At 34.0% G+C, this 22,229-nt stretch overlaps 2 protein-coding genes and 1 non-coding gene across 3 annotated transcripts; 1 reads left to right on the top strand and 2 right to left on the bottom strand.

Moving 5' to 3' along the window:
- Window positions 1–8,684: 8,684 nt before the first annotated feature.
- LOC102613022 (cation/H(+) symporter 13-like) lies at window positions 8,685–11,343 on the bottom strand. The gene is made up of 5 exons (XM_015526919.2): window positions 11,329–11,343; window positions 10,699–11,094; window positions 10,233–10,312; window positions 10,099–10,144; window positions 8,685–9,821 (listed from the first exon to the last, which is right to left on the bottom strand). The coding sequence occupies exons 1-5, from the start codon at window positions 11,341–11,343 to the stop codon at window positions 8,685–8,687; spliced, it is 1,674 nt and encodes a 557-aa protein (XP_015382405.2).
- Window positions 11,344–17,069: 5,726 nt separating this feature from the next.
- On the top strand, window positions 17,070–21,548 carry LOC127903649 (uncharacterized). The gene is made up of 2 exons (XM_052443979.1): window positions 17,070–19,690; window positions 20,804–21,548. The coding sequence occupies exons 1-2, from the start codon at window positions 17,287–17,289 to the stop codon at window positions 21,502–21,504; spliced, it is 3,105 nt and encodes a 1,034-aa protein (XP_052299939.1). The 5' UTR covers window positions 17,070–17,286; the 3' UTR covers window positions 21,505–21,548.
- On the bottom strand, window positions 17,621–17,729 carry LOC127898965 (small nucleolar RNA R71). The gene has a single exon (XR_008050733.1). It is a non-coding gene; the product is annotated as a small nucleolar RNA R71 (small nucleolar RNA).
- Window positions 21,549–22,229: the final 681 nt, after the last annotated feature.

Raw genomic sequence — 22,229 nt, 5'->3', positions numbered from 1 at the left:
AGCTTACTTAGTAGGTACTAAAGTGACAGTTTACACAGATCATGCAGCCATCAAGCACCTAATTTCAAAGAAAGATGCCAAACCGAGATTAATAAGATGGATCTTATTGCTTCAGGAGTTTGATTTGGAGATTAAAGATAGAAAGGGGACTGAAAATCAAGTAGCAGACCATCTGTCTAGGCTAGAAGTAGATACAAACACATTGACTAAACAAGACATGACCGAAACATTTCCTGATGAACAACTGTTAGTGTTACAACATGCACAGATGCTACAGCAACTTGGATCTCCATGGTATACAGATTTTGCTAACTACCCAGTGAGTGGATTGCTACCACCTAAATTCAATTTTCAGTAGAAAAATAAATTTTTTCATGATGTTACAAGCTACCAGTGTGATGACCCATACTTGTATAAGTTATTCTCAGATCAGGTAATTTGAAGATGTGTTTCAGAGGAAGGAATTCTACATATACCGTAATCTTGCCATGCTGCAGCACATGGAGAGCATTTTGGTGGTCAAAAAACAAGTGTCAAAGTTCTACAATCAAGGTATTACTGACCTTTTGTTTTTAAGGATGCTTATGAGTTTACTAAATGTTATGACAGGTGCCAAAGGACAGGAAACATAACTCAAAGGCATGAAATTCCATTGACAAACATTCTGGAAGTGGAGATTTTTTATGTATGGGGAATAGACTTCATGGGCCCCTTCCCACCATCCTTTGGGAATTTATATATCTTGGTTGCTGTGGATTATATCTCCAAGTGGGTAGAAACTGCAGCAGTACCCATTAATGATGCCAGAGTAGTGGTGAATTTTCTTTAGAAAAATATATTCTCTAGGTTTGGCACTCCAAGAGCAATTATTAGTGATGAGGGTACTCACTTTTGCAACAAAGTATTTGCTGCAACAATGGATAAATATGGAGTCAAGTATAAAATTGCGACAGCATATCACCCACAATCCAATGGCCAAGCAGAAGTGTCTGACAGGGAGATTAAAAAGATTCTAGAAAAAGTAGTTAACCTCACAAGAAAGGATTGGTCATTGCGCTTACATGACTCCTTATGGGCTTACAGAACAACATACAAAACACCACTTGGCATGCCTCCCTACCGAATTGTGTATGGGAAAGCTTGTCATTTGCCACTCGAATTAGAGCACAAAGCATACTGGGCACTGAAGCAATTAAACTGGGATATACATGCTGCAGCAGAGCAGAGGAAACTTCAACTATGTGAACTTGATGAATTACGTTTATTCTCCTATGAAAATTCAAGGATTTATAAGGAGAGAACAAAACAATGGCATAACAAACACATCCAACAAAGAAAATTAATTCCTGGCCAACCAGTTCTGCTCCATAATACAAGATTAAGATTATTTCCAAGAAAGCTAAAATGTAGATGGTCTGGACCTTTCAAGCTTATCAGAATTTATCCTCATAGGCTGTTGATCTCTTAAATGAAAAGATATATCAGGAATTCAAAGTTAATGGGCATAGAGTTAAGCATTACATGCATTTAGCTACAGATTGCTCAAAGAAGGTCTTACTCCTTAGAGAACCAACATTGTGAGCACTCAAGAAAGGTTAGGCTAAAGGACTTCAAATTGAGTGCTTAATGAGAGACAACTCAATGCTGACGCAGTCATTTTGAATGAAATGGATCCTCCTTGTTTCTGTTATAATTTTTTTCATTTTATTTTCTTATTTAGGAATGTTTAATTTTTATTCTTTTTTTTACTCTGTTCTTAAAAAAAAAAAATCAAAACACACCAAGTCAAGCAATTCTTGGAGTTGGATCTAGTACTGAAAATTGGTGCTGTAATGTTGACAAATTACAAGAATGAGCTACTTGACAGCAGCCACCTGAGGAGATTGTAGTGCAGATTGCTAGAGCACACAATTTGTTGCTGTAGCAACAAATTTTACCGTTACAGTGATTTAATTACGGACCCTAACCTTTTACCGTTAAAGATAACATGTGACAGCTGGTTGGGTGAATCCAAATAGAGATTGGGGAAGGATGCTTAATCCCTTAAATGACCGCATAAATATCACTTTCCTATTTTTATGGGATATATTTAATAAATTCAAAAAAATGCATCCCTAATTTATCTCTTTTACTGGATTTGTTTTACTTTATTTCCACCTATATAAGGGTTTCACTGTGTACATTGACCTCTAACACTATTTTTATTTCCCTATGTAGACACCCACTACTTCATAACATCTTCTTCTCATTTCACTCTTGTATATACTACCACATTCATCCTACTGCTGTAGCAATGCCAAGGTATAAAAAGACAACCAGCCAACTAAAAGATCCCTCGCGATTTCAAAGTTACCATGCGGAAGAAAAGTATGAAGAATTTATTGAACCGCGTAAGATTTTAGAATAAAAAAGGTTTCAGTTCCCTCCTCGACCTTCGGGAATTGTGCAATCACTATATGTTGCTACAACAAAGCGCGGATGGCTGGAGTTTTGTAACCACCCCTAAGACCCTGTGTTGCCACTGGTGAGAATTTTACGCCAACTTATTAAGCCCTGGCCAACATAATATTTGGGTAAGAAACTATCTTGTACTATTAGATTCTCAAGTTATTAATACTTTTTATAATTTACCCTCTGAAGTTAATTGCGAATATGCCAAATTGCTTGGCAACTTAACCCTACAAAAATGGAACAAGATTTTCACAACACTTACTATAGAGGGTGCATCTTGAGATAATGCAAAAGGGCGTGTGATTAATAAGATAGATTTGAAACCCATTGCTAAGGTGTGGGTGAAATTTTTAAAATTCAGATTGATGTCAACCACACACACTACCACTGTTTCACAAGAAAGGTTAGTACTTTTGTATGTCATTGTTACAGGGTTACCCATAGATGTGGGAAGTATTATAAAAAAATAATTGGGACTGTGCTATGAAAAAGCACAAAACGGCTGCCTTACTATTTTCATCACTAATCACCAGCATCTGTATGGTATCGGGAGTCCACCTTGATGCACAAGATGACTGTGTTAAGAATGATGGTGCTTTCACTGCACGCACCATCGAACGAATTACTGGCAAAGCTGCTGCAGCCCCACCCGAACCAACTGCTGTAGTAGAGGCAAGAATAGTTGTTGGGTTGGAGTAGAGAATCCAAGCACTAAGCACCAATATCACTCAATGTGTTGACGCTCAGCAGATGGAAAACAATCGGTTTTGGAGCTATTTGCAACACTTGGAGGATCATCTACACCAATTTGCTATATACATGAAAAGTACTCATCAGAATTTTCCTGATTCATTGCTACAACAGTTCAATTTTGGTACCTCCACTACATATGCTCTAGCAGAAGTCAATGAAGATGCTACTGACAGAGAGGAACCAGAGGAAGAAGCTGCAGCATAACCACAAGCAGAGGTCGAAATAAATGCTGACGATCAATCATACTAGCCTGAAAAAGAGGGTGTTAAGTCTACAATTGATTGTTCATCGACAGAGGTAAAGGAAGAGCCTGAAAAAGAACTCGAGGAACCCTCAGCCAGGGCCTCTTCCAAGTCCATGAAAAATTACATCATACAAGAATAGGAAGACGAACCTGCAAAGGAGCCTCTCATTCCAGTCTTCTCTCGGAAGGGCAAAGAGAAAATAATTACCCCTCCTGCATCCGACGATGAAGTAGAGAACATTGATGCAGAGTTGGAAGCTGAAGCAACCAGGGTTACACGAACACCCACAGAGATAAAGCACCTGCTTGATATCATTACCGCAATCACGGCTGAGGGGTATGCAGCCGAAGAACCAACTCCAGCTCCTTCACAGCGGACTCCCAGCAAACCTATTCTCACTACTCCTAAAGGGCCCAACAAAAGAAAAGGGGGCACTTCTGGAGGTGTTGCTGCATCAGACATACCAGCGACAAAAAGGACCATATTTGTTCCGTCCCGGCAGACTGCACCCATTGCAACTCCTCCTACCAGCCTATTACCGAGAAAGAAAAAGACGTTGCCCGTTACTTTACCACAAGAATCTCATAAGGACCGTATGCGGAACGCCTCCAAAAAGTGGTTAATTGGTTGTAATTGTTGCAGCAGTGCTTCCAGCACCAGGGGAGTACCGCTACCTGCTAGTTTATTTTACTTCTTCTTGTAAAAAGTTTTCTTTCATTTAGTTTTAATTTTCTGATTTATTTTGCATGTTCTTTTATTTAGTATATGCATATCTAGTTTCTGTGGTTTTATTTTGTGTACTTGTGAGGACATAACACAACTTAAGCTTTGTTATCTAATATTTGTGTATGGATTTGAAAAACCTAATGAAGATAAATTGAGTGTTATTAAGTATTTATGAGAATGCCAAGTAGAGATAGTTATAGATGGAGGTTGAAAGTCTGTCCCGACACTTAGACTTTGATTGAATTTTATGAAAATGTTGTAGCAGAGCCAGAAAAACCAAAAAAGAGTAAAAAATATCTCAAGTTTAGGGGAAAATTTTTGTTGAACTATGCTTATTATGTAATAAAGTTTGCTCCACTGGCTTAAGTTGCTAGTAACCAGGGCTGAGTATGCACCCCATATGCAGACTTAAGTCCAAAGGCAATAAGAGCTATGAGCAGTGCTGCAGTAATTATATATATATATATAATATATTTGGTGATGAAGAAATAAAAAATAAAGAGGTCCGCTGCCTAGGATACTGAGTAACCTGGTCTGTTTATGAGCCTCATGTTCAGCCTTGAGTCAAAGGCGTCCAAAGGTAAGACCTAGATATAACATCCTGGATGTATTGCTGCAACAACTCTGACATGTACTTTGAGTGAGTAATTGGGTGTTGTCATTACAAGTGATAAGCATTTAAATGAAAGCTCAATGTTGCATTGAAGGGTTTAACTGAAAAAAAAAAATGTTTGTTGTAGCACAGTTTGAGTATATATGTGATTTCTGCTCCCCCATATGTGAATATATTTATGTCTACCTCTAAAGTATATGCAATGTTTGTGTAATGATGTAGCACCTCTGGAATTTGATCAAAGTGGCACACATACATTTTGGACAGAATGAAGCCTAAGTCTAGATCTGAACTGCTATGACTATCCTATATGATTAAGAGTGTGATATGAGGGTGGAAAATTTTTTACAAATTTGATGACAGAGCTAAGTTATTTGTTGCATGATTATGTGATCGAAGTGTTAGCATTGTTGTCATTACTTGAGAACAAGTAATGGTTTAAGTTTAGGGGTGTGATAACTCTATGAAATGAGACTTATCATGACACTTTTAGACTTAAATCAATATTACTTAGAGAGTAAATAATGTGTGCATAATTGTAGGTGTCCAGAATCTCAAATTTCAAAGAAGGAATGCTGATGCAATAGGCTTGTAAAAATAAGAAAGGAACATGGCTACAAAATAATTGAAACAAATTTGGAATAATGTAGTTGTTGTAGCCGTTGTTGTAGCAATCCTGGAACAACGACAGAAAATTTCGCACGGAATACTTGTAGAATCGTGATCTGCAGTTTCCTAATCTGACTTATGCGCGCACTAGGCTTCCGTTTATCCTAATTTTCAACTATAAAAGGAGCACACATCATATGGAAGGGAGGCAGTGAAGCAACATCGAAGAAATCAAGAGAAAAAGAAGGAAAAAGCAGTATTCAAAAGAGAACAAGTCTGCACCGTTGAAGAAATCTGCAGAACTATTTGGATTCAATTTTCATCATTCTTTACTTGTCTTCTCATTTATTATCTAATTGAAACGATGTATTTCATTGCTGATGTTTTGCTGTTAGTCTTTCTTTTACAAGTTATGAACTAAATTTGATTGTAGTTGACTGACAAACAATCTAAATGGGTTCTTGACTATTCTTATGAGTTGCTGCAAGATTGCTATAGCATTTTGCTTTAATTACTTGTGTTACAATCATTATTTCAGTTGACCTTCCATTTAATGGTTCAAGTTAAGAGAGAGCCGCAAAAGGGCATGTCTTAGTGGAAATTATTAGAGTAATACTTGATCTTAATTCAAGTTTCCTGGATTGAGTTTAACTTGAGTCCCAAAAGGGCCACACTTGAGTTAAAATTTATGATGAACTAGGTATAGAGATTCACCTTGTAGGGTAGAGAGACTATATGTTTGTAATGACATATCTTATGTGATATAACAACTGGTCTCTGTTAGGTTGCATAAGGGTATGAGAAGTCCAACAAGCGAGAGCTGAGGATGCAAAGTGATTATGCCCAGTGCTATAAGAGTTGTTGCAGCAACTGGTGTTAGTTTGAACAAAACAGTCAGCCCATGAAGAGAGTTTGATCATTCAACTACCTTATTCTTATTGAATTCTTTTTGCATAAACCATCCAATTTACTTCATTACTGCATTTACTTTGTTAAGTTGTTAATTTCATTAGTCAATCAACTTTATTTATATTCTTTTAGATAGAAGGAAGTTTGCACTATCGTGATTGTTGTAGCATTTCTAATAACAACAGTCCATGTGGAGACAATCTTGATTATTCATCATTGTATTACTTGTCGTGTACACTTGCACATTGACATCAATAGCAATTGAGTTAAAATAACCAACAATGGGAAGCCCTGCTATCCTCAATAGCCTTCAAGATGATCGACTTATCTACCCACTTCTCCACTCTTGGCACCACCAGCCACAGATTAACACTCTATTCCTCGGTCATGATGTTCTCAAAGGCATTGTGAACCATGTTCTTCTGTCAAGGTACCAATTCCTCAAGCCTAGCTTAAAGCTCCTCAAGGTCATTCACCTTACGGGCCTTTTCCTCCAAAACTTCATCAAAGTGTCCTTTTAAAGTCTTGTAAAATTAAATATAATTAAATTTAATTTTACAACGGATAACAAAACTAGAATTTAAGAAAATAAATAAAGATCCTAAGGCCAAATTAACATGATATTTATATCAACAAAGCACATTGGGAGATAAAGAAGGTAATTTTCTTGATAGCGAGTGAGTCCATGCCATGCTCACATAATGAAGCTTCTCTTCTTTTTTTTTCTTTTTTCCCTTTTGGGAAAGATGAGATGGAGCTTAAATAAGTTCAGGGATGAAAAAAGCTTGAGTGGGTTGTTCATGTCGTGAGTTTTAAGAGGAAGAGAGAAAGTAAAAGGTAAAAAGTGACTAGGGAGAAAGAATGGAAGAAACAAAGAGAAGTGAGAAAGTGAGAAGGGAGAAGGAGTCGAAGAAAAAAAGAGGAAGTGGGTATTTATATAAAGTTGGAGGGGAGAACATCTTTTTTTTTTTTTTTTTGGGTCATGGTTGCTTGTATCATTTTTGTACTTTTAACTCAATAGTAAATGATTGTCGTGCTAAGCAAGCGATCTCAAATTGTATATTGTAATTCATGACAGGTATCTGTCATGTTATGTAAATGATATTGAATGTGTAAAAAAAGGACATCATTTCATAATGGTATTTTCGTAATTTAAGTTATCGTATACCATTTAAAAATTAATAAATCAACATGCCATTTTGAAATATTAAAAATTTTAAAATTTTCAAACATGATATTTATCTATCGTCATTCGTCTATTTATGTCAATTATCTATATGTCACAAATATGCTATGAATGAGTGATATATGTTATGTATGATGAAAGTGTTATTATTAATATTATTGCTGTATGATAGACTCATGATGCATTGGTATCTATCGTAAACATTGGATCATAGATCAGGTTTTTTTAGTAGTGGAGTTAAAATGATATATCATGAGATTAATGAATAAATAAATAAATCTGATTTTGGAATAAAAATGATGAGTTTAGTAACGGAAGTAATCAAGAAATAAATATCAGCTACATAATCGAGTAGCTGCCGGCTGGCCCATGTCATTGGAACCTCTAAACCTTAAGAAAAATTATATTTAAGAGAGGATCTGAAACTTTGGAAATCTTTAGCACCTTCATCTTTAGCAATTGTCATGTACTTTAATTCATATAAATTTTATCTAGGCGTTTTGTTTGTTCTTGTATTTGTATTTGGTCACACGAAATAGGGTAAATGCCCATTTAATCCTTATATTTTAATATTAGTGTCTATTTAGTCTCTGTGTTTTAAAAATGTCTCGAAACATCTCTACCGTCAAAGTATTGATACTCCTACCGTTACTTTTTATTTCTTTTATCTTACTTTTACAATATTACCCTTTTATAATAATTTTTTATTTGGACATTAATAAAAAGAAAATAATTAAATTACCAATTTAACCCTAAAAATAAAAATAAAAATTATATTAATTTTTAATTGTCAAAAATTGTATGCAAACTACCAAGTGTGCAAATGTTGCTTGCAAAAAAATTAATATAAATTTTTTTATTTTTTAGGGTTAAATTTGTAATTTAATTATTTTCTTTTTATTAATGTCCAAACAAAAAAAATTATTAGAAAAGGGTAATATCGTACAAATAAGCCAAAAGAAATAAAAAGTAACGGTAGGAGTATCAATACTTTAACGGCGGAGATATTTCAAGTTATTTTTAAAAATAGAGGGACTAAATGGACATTAATATTAAAATATAGGGACTAAATAGGCTTTTACCCCACGAAATAAATTAAAAAAATAGAAAAACGCATTCGTCAATGCTAAGAATTTTACAAATTTACAACCTAAAAGAATTTCACTAAACTTAAAAAGGTCTTCATCATGTCCTACGATTTAGTAAATGCTTTACTTTTATGCCTAATTTCTTGCGGTTGCTGTTGCACCACCAAAACTGAAAACTCCTCACTTGAATTAACCAGTGTGTCCCCAATAATCCCAAGCTCAGGATACTCAATCCATTCTGAAAGACCCAATGTAACTTTAGAACATGGGTCATGATTTTTACCAACAATAAATAAATCAAAATTTTCTGTCAACGTTTGAATAACTCGTGTTGTTCCTATTCCATCTTTCACAATCTCTACTCTCAATGTGATCTTCTTCGTTACCACACTATCCTTAAACTCATCAAACGCGTGATTATCAAGATCACGATCATCCGTTGTCTCAATGCCTGATGACGTGTCTGGATCACTTGATACAAACCAAACTACTGTGAGACTAATATTTGGATGTTCTACCATGAGTCTGCTGTATGCCAACGCCTCTCTGTCATCAGCACCGCCTACGAAGAGCATAACGATATGGTACGACAATTGAAAATCGAACGTTGGGCGGATGCTTTTGATTTTTCCTCGCTGAACAAGAACTCCCACCGAGCAAGGAGCCTTATCAAGGATGTTTCCATTTAAGGCTCGTATAGGAAGCTCAGAAGATTCCACCAAGCAATTAACCCCCCATTGTTTGTGAAATGGAACGATTATGATGGCGGCTCTTTTGTCAAGTGCAAGTGTGCATACATCGTCATGCATACTTGCATAAGGAGCAATTGTTGTGAAATGTTGCACCACAATGTTCCCATGGTAGCTTCTTTCCAATTGAGCAAAGGCATTGATCAGATGGGTTGAAGAAGCGACAACAGATTGTGTGTGTTGATGGTATGGTTTAAGAAATGCTGTTACACTGCCTTTCAACTCAATAAGTTGGAGCACAAAGGCAGTTATTGGGAAATTTCTGGTGGGATTCGAGGCTTCGAGGAGACTTATTATTGGATTCATATTGTCTTCTTTGTTTATGCAGACTAATATCCGGAGATTGTTTTGCTTGGTTTTAGAGATTGCCCTTCGTACGTCTAGCTTGTATCTTCTTGATGGGTCGTATAGGTAGCCAACGACGGCACTGGCAATGCTAGTTACAATTACCATGTTGGCTATCAAAAGGGCAAAAATCTGGCTAGTTATAGTCTGCGTACAAACAATTAATTGACAAGTTAATATGACAATATATGTGTACAAAATAAGGAAAAATGACAACAACACACCGATGGTTTGGAGAAATGATCATGAAGACCTTTTTCTTTTTAGAAATGGTCAGTCATACGGATCTATTTTTGGAATATGCAGGACCCTAAGATTTGTCGAGAAAGAGAAATTATGTGCCGTATAAAAGATTTGTGCGACCATTTCACAAAACTACAAGAGTGATATGTCCCTTATCAAATTTGGAGTCACATATATGTACCTTCTTGTCCTTCCACATGCAATACAAAGCAATTTCAGGAATGCCTCTGCAACACATGATGAAGGCAAGACATGAAGCCTTAATGAAAGATATCCCAAAGAAAGAGGATGATAAAATTACTCCTGTAAACTTGCCTATATAAGACATCACCATGATCAACTCCATCTTTCTTGTCGAGCTCTCTTTTAATAGATACATTTCCCATCTTATCCCACTCATAGCACAGAAGACAGGAATCAGAAATCCAGATGTAAAAAAATCAAGTTTATTTACTAATTGTGTGCCCAATGGTGGCCCATCTGGTAAACACAGGCCGAAAACAAAACAGCCTAAAAAAGAGCCTTGACCAAAACATGTACCAACAAAACCAACTCCCAGGACTATGCATATTATTGATATAAAGTGACTTTGCTTCATAGATTCTCCCTCTGCTGTCTTGCTGACTATCCATATTGTTAATGGCCTTAGTAGAAAGAACATTGTACAATAAAATCCGAATAAACTTGGAAACGTATATAATGGCTTCATAGGATTACTATTGTAAGCATCAGAAACACCATTCAGAATCATACAAGTGATCCAACTTAGTATATCACTAACCATGGCGGCAGAGGAAGCTAAGCGACCCAGCTCTGAATTTAACATATTGAGTTCTTTAAGAACGCTTGTTACCACAACCAATGAAGTCATTGAATTTGCGGCCACCGAAGCAGCAATTCCAGTTGCTGATTCAACATCAAAACGGCTTTTTTGTTGCTGAATGAGACGAAAGCTTGACATGCCAAATATCAATGGAATTAAACATCCAAAGAAACCAATTGCCACGGCTCTTCTTCTTATATGTTTAATTAATCCCAAATCAATTTGCACTCCTAACACGAATATGTGCAAGATCATGCCAAATTCAGCAAATGTTCTAAGTATGTGTCTATTTCGCATTGGAAACAAAGTAGACGTGTCATCACCTAGAATTGAGGGGCCGATTATTGCACCACCCTGGTAAAAACAAGAAAATTAATACTCATTATAGGGACGATATTTAAACAAAGAAAAAAATTAACAGAATGCTGACAACCCGGTGCTAGATTGCTCATTTAATTGAAAAAAGAAAAGTAAATCACCTCAGCACTATGAAAGTGTTCCGTCTCTTTAACATTTTTCTAATCGTAACAGAAATAAAAGGAAAAAACAAAAGTATCAAATGGAAGAGAAAGTTTGTAATGAGCTTACAAGAATCTGGGCCATGACTGTAGTTTGGTGAAAAGGCCGCAATAAAAAGTAAATGGCTCTAGTGGATAGGAAGATGACAACCATCTGCAGCAATAGAACAGGCGTGGTGCTTTGCAAAGGGTTATGATGCCAAATACCGTAGGAGTGAATTACGTTAAAATATTGGCAAGTTACCAAGTTATTTGAAATATAATTATTATCCGTGCGGTTTAGCTCCTGTGAATTCGACATGATGCAATTGAGATTGAAGATCCTGCTAGTGAGACCAATAAAGAAAACAGAAGAAATAGTTAAAGAGGAATTGAGAAGGGACAATCCTGGAGAGAGAAAACATGCAGGTGAGATGGAGCAAAGATTTAGAAATTAGTGAATGGATGAAGTTGGTCCGCGAATTTAAGGGCTTGACAAAAGGTTCTCCATAATTCACTTTATATATATATATAGTACATAATGTTAAATTTTTTTAAAGTCCAAAATGAGTTGATAACGGCCAATGGGCTCGTAGCCCATTCCGCCCAATTTCGAGTCTCAGCAATGATTGGAACTCGACTCCCCTTCTGATAACAGTTTATTTGGTTCTCTGCTTTAAAGGTAAAATAGATTTTCCTCCAGTATTAAGTGAGGATCGTTGTTCGGGTTGTGCCATATTAGAATCATAAAGAAGAGTCTCGATTGCTATTTGGTTGTAAATATCAATAGAGTTCTAATTGTAATATATCAATATTTCAAAAAAAAAAAGAGTGTTATATTTTAACAAGTAGTTGTCTCAACTTTTAAATTAATAGATATAATAGGAGAAAGTATTTTCTACAGTATCAACACCACCACATCACTTACTAGGTGGTAATGTTAGGCCAATTATTAGATGTATTAGGTTAAAAAGAATAATTTTTTAAATAAATTTAACAACTAGTACTTAGGGCTAATTTGGTAATACTCCAACTTTTAAAATAACTGCTCTGCTATTAACTATACTGTGAAAATAATCAACTGTGAAAAAAAAATTAATGAAATTTATTTTTAAAAGTGTTGTAAGTTTTAAAAGTAGTTGTAATTGTTTGATAAATCTTATTGTTAGACTGCTGTAAGAATATAAATGACTGAATTAAACATAATGTTGAATAAAATTTAGTTAAACATTTATAAACATGTATATAAAAAAATTTATTGTGTACCTATAATAATTGATAACTATTTTAAATCATTAATTTTATTTTTTATTTTGTTATCTCAATATAATTAGTAATAATAATAATAATAATCTTTTTAAAGTTAATGATTTTATTTCCTAATTAGTAAGATAATTTTATATTTTTATAATATATATGAGGATATATATGAAATTGTATTAAATATAAAAGTGATTCTCATAATCAAATTTTGAAAACCTACTCCTTCTTTACTTTTCAAAATCTGCTATAAGATGTGGTGATTTTATCCAAAGTGATTTAAAAAAATTTTACTGAATAGTAAAATTAGGATTGAACTTTTCAAAATCACTTTTTAGATATATGTATTCTTGGTGATTTGAATCAAGGTATCTTTATATTTATTCAGTGGTAAGAGTTCAACCCAATATCTTTCGCATTAACTTTTTATTTGAATATGTAGCAAAATCTCAAACCAGACACTTAGTTGATTCGTTTCAGTGGCTGCGCTAATACAATATTCTATAATGCCTTATTGGCAAATTGCATAATTTTTACGACATAACACATTACAATAACGGAAAATGTTTTGGTAAAGTTTTGGTTAAGTCATCATTTTGCTCAAAATATTTAAAGACCTACTGTTGGGGATGATATCTCTAATTTTCAAGGAAAGACTCAGGAGGAAGAACTGTCAGAATTTACAAAAGAAGAAAACTGATGTTAGAGGCATCGCTGACGATCGCAAGTAATGACACTCTGATGGTCAAGCCAATATACGATGAAGAAGAGGCAGGATTTTTATAAAACCTAAAATATAAGCATCAAGAAGATCTTCTTTTTTTTATGCAATAGACTTAGGGCAGCTTAGGGCAGTTTGGGATTGTGGTAGCTGACGAAATAAGTTACTTTTGATATTGGATGAGATAAGTTGTTGATTAAAAAAACAGTTTGATGTTTGATAAATTATGTTAGAGATTGCTATCAGTTTAAAAGGAAGAGTACATACGTTTGATAAATTTTGTTATGGAAGTGCTATTTTATTGTATAATAACTAAACTAAACATAAGTTTAAATTACCTTTTATTTATATATTACGGTTTATGATAGAGTAAGACATAGTTGTTTTTTTGTTAAGAACTAAAGTTATAATATGAACTTTAAAAAAGATGAGATAACTTGTTTAGTAAGTTACATATAAAAATTAACCTCCTTCATACTTTTAATATATGCTATTAAAATTTAGAAACTTATAAAATAAACATCTTTTCAAAAAGAGTAATAATAGACATTGAAATACTAGCTAAACAATCCAAGACGGGGGTGAATTGAGTTTCTAAAAAATTATGGAAAACGTAAATCATCAATAGAAATATCAAATAAAATTATACAAATAACAAATAAATCACAACAATCAAAACTTAAAGAGATAAGGGAAAGAGAATCAAACACGATATTTTTACGAGATTCGATAAATCCTACCAACGTCCTCGCCTACAAGCTCACTGGACTTGAGGATTCCACTAATCAAGCCTTTCACCTTAAGGCTTCAAAATCTTTACAATTGATTTCCAACATTCAATCAACTTTTACAACAAGACGTTATCCCAAACCTTTTAACTCAAGTGTTTCTCACACTTTCAAACACTCAATTTGATGTTTTCAATGAAAATTACACAAACTTTTCTCCACACAATATATGTGTTTACAAATGAAAGCCTAAAGTGTGAATTGATGAAAGATTAACAAGATTTAAGCTCAAGCAAGATTGAATACACAATAATAAGCTTAATGATGATTGTAGAATCCAATTTGATTAAGTCTTTTATAGTTGGAGAAGAAAACTAGCCGTTGTTGATTTTTTGGGTATAAACGAATCACCGTCTACTACTGTTGGATCACCATTGTGACTTTGTGCAAGTTACCATTATGCTGAATTTTGAATAATCGGTTCACCCTTTAGAGTTGTCAGTTTGCTGTTTAATTCTAGAGACGTACAAGATATTTATCGACTAACCTTTTGTGCTAAACGATTCATCGGTTGCAAACTAATTTCCCTCTGAAATTTTTCGGTTAGCCGTTATCAATAAACGGTTTACCGATTCCAAAGAATTTGCTCTCTGAAATTTATCGGTTAACTGTTTTCTAATAAACGGTTCACTATTCTCTTCTAGAATCAAAACTATAAAATTATCTTAAGAAAACGGTTTGTCGACTTAGGATTAACAGTTATCCGTTTATTTCCAGAATCTTATTTATGTCTAAAACAAACTTCATGCGGCTTCAAAATAATCAGTTTTAAGGACTCCAACTTATTTATCCAGTTTGTTATCATCAAAATCAATATTATATAAATATGTATGTTAACAGATGATTAGTATTAAAAATTGTTTAATTATCAAGCGATAATATGTTATTTTATGCTTATGTTATAATTTATATTTGTGTTTATGTAATATATTATGAATTATTAATTATGTTTTAAATATATTTAATTTTGTGTATTTTTATGTGTTTATTAGGAAAATTATTAATTTCACGTACTTCGAGGCTCCAAACAAATAAACGGAGGTCAAATTTGGATTCCGGAGGTCCGAAAACCTTAAGATCAGTCAAGATCAGCTTAAAATTGGGCTTGTGTAAAAAAAGTTGACTTTTCCTGTTGACCGAGCACTGATTGGATGATGAAATGAGCTTACAATAGATATGAGTGCATGGGATAACTGGCAATCTTGACTAAATCTCAACCGTTCATGATTCAATGGCCATGATTGTGCCACGTGGCAATGGTTGGTGAAGCAAGTTTGAGGATCCGAATCTTTGTATTCGGGTCGACCCGATCCACCCATTAACCCGCCAAATCTCAACCGTTCTTTGGGCAAATCGGACGAGTCAAATGATGCCATGTGTGATGTTGACTTTTGAAGTTTGACCAGCCATTGGATCTTGATCTAAGGGTTGTGAGGAGCACATGCATGAAGCCTATGATGGACCGCAAAGCACTGGATTATGAATTTATTTTTCTATAAATAAGGCCTCATTTTTATGTTTTAATCATCTCTCTACAACTCTCTTCTTCTCAAATTCTCTCCATCTCCTTGTAATCTTGATTTCCAGGTGTGTTTTTAATATTTTGTATAATTATTTTCATTAATAAAATTAGTTTTATTTCCAATTTTAGTTGTTTTTATTTCTTTTAATTATAAGTAATTCAATTTTACTACTTCTTTTTATTTTAATTATGCTTAACTAAATAATATTAGTTAGGGGAAGGTGAAACTCTTAAGAAATAAATATGATTTAATCAAATTCTATGTTTAATTTTATAAATTAAATTATTTTCTATTTAATTTTATACATGTTTTATATTTTGAAAATTTGATTTATTGTAGACAAACAAATGAATTTGGCACAATAAATTCTTAAGATCTTAATATAAGGCATGGTGAAATGGTATTTTGACTTATTGAAGACAAATTAAATTTTGGCACAATAAATACTTAATCCATCATAAAATTAAAGGGAAAATAATAATAATTTGTATAATTAATCTTTTGGGTAATAAATCTAAAACAAATTGGCAAAAAGAATTTATTAAGTTTTATTTATTTCTAAGAGTGGATCCATAACCCTAACTAGATCAATTCCATAGTTTCATTTAAATTAAGTTGTTTATATTCAAGTTTTAATTTCAATTTTTAGATAAAATAAAATAAACTAATTAAATCTTTTCTCTGTGGATCGACCTCGGACTCACCAAGTTATAATACAACAAGACACTCTTATACTTGGGAGTTAAAATTTACTTTTAAGTTGTGTCAAGTTTTTGGCGCCGTTGCCGGGGAAAAGTTTTTTTATTTGGTTTGTTTTTCCGTTTTTTATTTTTCTCTTATATGTAAAATTTCGTTTACCCCCTTTTTCTTTTCTTAAATTCTCTTTTGTCCCCATATCTTTCATAATTCTAGTTTCACCCCAACAATTTCCGTTTCCAGCCCAATCTTTTGGTAATTACGTTCGGACCCCGATATCTTTCAACTGTTTCACTTTCATCCCAAATTGTTAATTCTAAACTTCTAAAAATTACAGTTTGACCATAAAATTAAAAATAATTTGCAATAGAATCCCTAGACGAAATTCCTCAACATAATCAAGACTTGGACATATTTGGACATACTTTGGACATATTTGGACATATTTGGACTTATTTTGGACCAAACTAACTTTAACTACTAACTCTAATTACTAACTCTTAACTTACTAACTACTAACTCCTAACTTTTATTTAATTTCAGTTATTTAATTTTCTGCATTTATTTTATTTCGTATTTTTTTTTTTGCTTTATTGGTGGGTTTAACCACCAAACTAACTACTAACCCTTAACTTTTATTTTCAGTTATTTAATTTTCAGTATTTATTTAATTTTGCATTTTTTATTTTTTTAATTGGTGGGTTCAACCACCATTTTTTTTATTTTGCATTTATTTATTTATTACTTTGTTGGTGGGTTCAACCACCATTTTTGTTATTTAATTTTCTTTTGTATACTTATATTATTTGCTTATTTATTATTTTATTTTATTTTGTTATCAATTTGTGTAAATATTATCTTTATAACATAACCCTTGCATGAGACATTGGTCTCGATCTTCAAGTGGCAGGTTAATTCGTAGATCTCAATCTCCACCACCAATCATGGATGAGAATGAAGGCGAAAACGTTTTGGGCGAACTTAATCTTCAAATTGATTAGGGAGACAACCAATCTCAACATGGGCATGATCAGAATCAACCAAGGACTCTGAGAGACTACATGAATCCAACCAGAACCGGAGCACCGTCGTGTATAGTATTTCCTCCAGAAGCATCTCGATTCAATTTTAAACCAGGTATTATCCAACTTTTACCAACATTTCATGGTTTAGAATCTGAGAATCCGTACTTGCATCTAAGAGATTTTGAGGAAGTTTGTAATACATACATGGACCAAAATTGTAGCATGAACATAATTAGATTAAAGCTTTTTCCTTTTTCATTAAAAGATAAAGCTAAAACTTGGCTACAAAACCTTAGATCTGGATCAGTAAGAACTTGGAATAACATGCAAGAACAGTTTTTGAAAAAATTCTTTCCACCTCATAGAACAAATTCTTTTAAAAGGCAAATCACTTCTTTCACTCAAAAAAATGGAGAAACATTATACCAATGTTGGGATAGGTTTAAAGAGTTGCTTAACATATGCCCACATCATGGTTTTGAAACTTGGCGATTGGTCACTTATTTCTACGAAGGCTTAATACCCCAAAGTAGACAGGTTGTTGAAATGATGTGTAATGGTGAATTTAGGGATAAAAATCCTGAAGATGCACTAGATTACCTTGACCAATTAGCTGAAAATGCACAACATTGGGATACTGTTGGAACTTTTGAATTGACAAATAAGCAACAATCATCTCCATCTAGTGGAGGAATCCATAACCTTAGGGAAGATCATGATTTACAAGCAAAATTTGCATCCCTAGTTAGGAAAGTTGAAGCTTTGGAGCATAAAAAGAGTGATCAAGTAAAATCTGTTCAAGAAATTGCATGTAACATATGTAATTCGAATGATCATTTCACTCAAGAGTGTCCCACTTTGCCTGCACTTATTGAATGTCTAAATGATCAAGGTAATGTCATTAACACTTTCAATAAACCAAACCCATATTCACAGACTTATAATCCTGGTTGGAAAAATCATCCGAATTTCAGTTGGAGGAATAATAATAATGCACAATCTTCACAAGCACCACCTCCACAAAATTTTCAAAATCCTCAGCCTTATGCACCATATGTTCCACCACCTTGGAAAAATCTGGAGGACACAATGCATTCATTCATCAGAAAGCAAGATGTTATTAACAATCAAAATGCACAAACTTTTTCTGATTTGAAAGATACTCTTGCTAAAATTGCTTCTGCACTCACCATTCAAGAAAAAGGAAAATTTCCAGCCCAACCACAACCAAATCCTAAAATTCAACAAAATTCACCCACAGACCAAGTCAAGTCAGTTATAACTCTTCGTAGTGGTAAGGTTGTTGATAGACTTATGCCTGAACCTTATGAAAATGATGAAAATTCAAAGGGTAAGGAAGGACTAAATGAACTTACACCTAGTGAAGAAATAACTAGTGTTCCACCTGAACCACCATTTCTGCATGCATTGAATAAACCAAAGAAATCAAACCACTCTTCTGAAATTTATGAAATCTTTAAGCAAGTGAAAGTTAACATTCCTCTATTAGATGCAATCAAGCAGGTTCCTTCATATGCCAAATTTTTAAAGGACTTGTGCACTGTTAATAGGAAATTGAAGGTAAGAAAGATTGCTTTTATGGCCGAACAGGTAAGTACAATTCTGTCTACTAATAATAAGTTGAAATATAAAGATCCTGGTTGTCCTACCATTTCTTGTATTATTGGTAACCACAGAATTGAGCATGCTTTACTAGATCTTGGTGCTAGTGTTAATTTGCTTCCATATTCAGTTTATCTTCAACTTAATCTTGGTGAGTTAAAATCAACTTCAACTACACTTTTGCTTGCCGATAGATCCGTTAAAGTACCAAAAGGAATAGTGGAAGATGTTTTAGTACAAGTTGATAAATTTATTTATCCTGTGGATTTTATTGTCTTGGAAACTGAACCTGTTGTGAATAATTACAAACCAATTCCTGTAATTTTAGGTCGACCATTTTTAGCAACTGCTAATGCTTTGATTAATTGTAGGAATGGTTTAATGAATTTATCCTTTGGGAATATGACTTTGGAATTGAATGTTTTCAACATGTGCAGGCAACCTAATGAAGAAAATGAGAATGAAGATGATACTGATGAACAAAAGGAATTGTTTGAATCTTGTATCGAGGAAAATATTCAAAAAGGGGATTTTTCTGACCTTTCTAATGTTTGTTTAGTTAATTCAATTGAGTCAAATAAGCAACTTGAACTTGATATTTCTAATATAAATTCGTTGCTTGATTCTATGCAGACTTTGCAAAATTATGATGACGAGCCAAAATTTGAGGAGCTTGGAAGTATTGAAAAGACAGAACAACAAGAAGCACCTAAAATGGAATTGAAACCTTTGCCTGAAGGATTGAAATATGCTTTTCTTGGAGAAGAACAAACTTATCCTGTTGTGATTTCTTCTACTTTAACAAGCGACCAAGAAGGTAAGTTACTAATTGTTCTTAAAAAGCATAAAAATGCAATAGGATGGACTTTAAATGACATTAAAGGCATTAATCCCTTAATCTGCACACATAGAATTAATTTGGAAGAAAATGCTAAAATATGTCAACAACCTCAAAGAAGATTAAACCCACACATGAAAGAGGTAGTCAAAACAGAAGTCCTTAAATTACTTGATGTGGGAATTATCTACCCTATTTCTGATAGTAAGTGGGTAAGTCCTACACAAGTAGTGCCTAAAAAATCTGGAATCACTGTTGTTAAAAATGAAAAAGGTGAATTAATTCCAACACGAATTACATCTAATTGGCGCATGTGCATTGATTATAGAAAATTAAATGAAGCCACTAGAAAAGATCATTTTCCATTACCATTCCTTGACTAAATCTTAGAAAGAGTAGCAGGACATCCCTACTACTGTTTTTTAGATGGATATTCAGGTTATTATCAAATTCCTATTGCACTTGAGGACCAAGAAAAGACCACATTCACATGTCCTTTTGGAACATTTGCATTTAAAAGAATGCCATTCGGGCTTTGTAATGCTCCTGCAACATTTCAAAGATGTATGTTAAGCATTTTTTGTGATATGGTTGAACATTGTTTAGAGGTCTTTATGGATGATTTGACTGTGTTTGGGAATTCTTTTGATGATTGCCTTGATAATTTGGAGAAAGTTTTAAAAAGATGTGTTGAAAAAGAACTCGTGTTGAATTGGGAAAAATGTCACTACATGGTTACTTCTGGAATTGTTTTGGGTCATGTTGTTTCTATTAAAGGAATTGAAGTTGACAAAGCAAAAATCGAAGTCATATCTAAATTGCCAGAACCAAAAACAGTTAGAGATGTGCGATCCTTTTTAGGACATGCAGGATTTTATAGGAGGTTTATAAAAAACTTTAGTGCCATATCTAAACCACTTTGTAACCTCTTATTAAAAGATGCACCGTTTGAATGGAATGATGATTGCCAAAAATCTTTTGAAAAAATAATTTGTCTTTTAACATCTGCACCTATTATGCAATCTCCTGATTGGTCTTTGCCATTTGAATTAATGTGTGATGCAAGTGATTTTGCTGTTGGTGCTGTTTTAGGACAAAGAAGGGATGGTAAGCCTTTTGTGATTTATTATGCGAGCAAGACTTTGGATAGTGCTCAAATGAATTATTCTACAACTGAAAAAGAATTACTTGCTGTGGTATTTGCATTAAACAAATTCCGTTCATATTTGCTTGGCTCTAAATCTGTTGTGTTTACTGACCATGCTGCTGTGAGATATTTGATGAGTAAACAGGATGCCAAACCAAGACTAATTCGTTGGATTTTGTTACTACAAGAATTTGACCTTACCATCAAAGATAAAAAGGGTGCTGAAAATGTTGTTGCTGATCATCTATCAAGACTCACATCCGAATTCTGCAATGATATAACACCCATGCCTGGTTGTGGTAAAGGAAATTATGCAAGAAAACGACAAGCTCGAAGAATTTCTGTTGCTTGTCATAAGTGTGCCAGAATGAGTTGCAATAAAAACCCATGTTCTTTAGGAATGGTGTCTGATAACAGGGAAGATAAGATTCAATTCATTAGGGATGGCTTGAATAAGGAGTCATTGGATGATATCCTTTTGTCTCTTGAAACGCATCCCAGTGGATATGTGCAAGGAGCGATTCTCCAGTTATGGCCATTATTCCAGAAAGAGCATGCACGATATAGTCTCGGGAATCTGACTATAAACGACCCTGTTTGCCAGTTTATAAGAAAACTGGATAGGAAGCCTATCCTCGACCCATAGAGGGCGTTCAAGACGTTTCTGGACGTAAAACCAGAGGAAGATGTGAGCCACAGTCGCAACTACCTGTAAATATCATTTTACTTTATTGTTATTTTATTTCACTATTGTCTTATTGTTTGCATTATTGTCTTTAATAATTTTATTACTGTTTGCTTTTTCCTTTTTACTATTTTCTTTTTGACTTGCGAGCACGTGCTTTACGCGTTATTTGACACTGACATATTACCTCATACACAACCATGACCCACTATCACCAAGACTCTTAAATGTGATTTCTTTTTTGTCAAGCACTCACAAATTGTTTTTGAGAAGTATCACAATGTCAGCTACTCCCAATAGACAATTCAAGAACATTTGTGTGCTTTCTGGATTTACATATGGCAAACATAAAGAGTTCGTTGAGGCAGCCATAGATCTTGGTCGAAGCGTAGCAGCGAGAAAATTACACTTGGTGTATGGAGGAGGTAATCGAGGGTTATCAAAAATGGTCTCAGAAGCAGCTTTTATCAGAGGAAGTCAAGTGTTAGGCATCATCCCAAGAGTCTTAAAACCATTGGGCAGTTCGTCTGACTCATCAACTGGAGAAGAGTTAGTCGTCTCAGGTATGCAAGAAAGAATAACTGAAATGCTTAATCATGCTGATGCATTTATTTTCCTTCCAGGAGATCTTGCAACACTAGAGGCACTTATCACGCTAGCATCTTGGGCCCATCTGCACATCCACC

The sequence above is a fragment of the Citrus sinensis genome, chromosome 7 (assembly GCF_022201045.2).
Source record: "Citrus sinensis cultivar Valencia sweet orange chromosome 7, DVS_A1.0, whole genome shotgun sequence".
Taxonomy (NCBI): Eukaryota; Viridiplantae; Streptophyta; class Magnoliopsida; order Sapindales; family Rutaceae; genus Citrus; species Citrus sinensis.
This window is presented reverse-complemented; position numbering and strand designations above follow the sequence as displayed.

Bases quoted from the DNA above. Each gene is read 5' to 3' on its own strand.
- LOC102613022 (XM_015526919.2), bottom strand. The intron at 10,145-10,232 runs GCAAGTTTACAG...CATGTGTTGCAG, and splicing joins CATGGTGATGTCTTATATAG to AGGCATTCCTGAAATTGCTT. The intron at 9,822-10,098 runs GTACATATATGT...GTTTGTACGCAG, and splicing joins GCATGTGGAAGGACAAGAAG to ACTATAACTAGCCAGATTTT.
- LOC127903649 (XM_052443979.1), top strand. From the start codon at position 17,287: ATGAATCCAACCAGAACCGGAGCACCGTCGTGTATAGTATTTCCTCCA. The intron at 19,691-20,803 runs GTAAGTTACTAA...GTGCTGTTTTAG, and splicing joins TTTAACAAGCGACCAAGAAG to GACAAAGAAGGGATGGTAAG.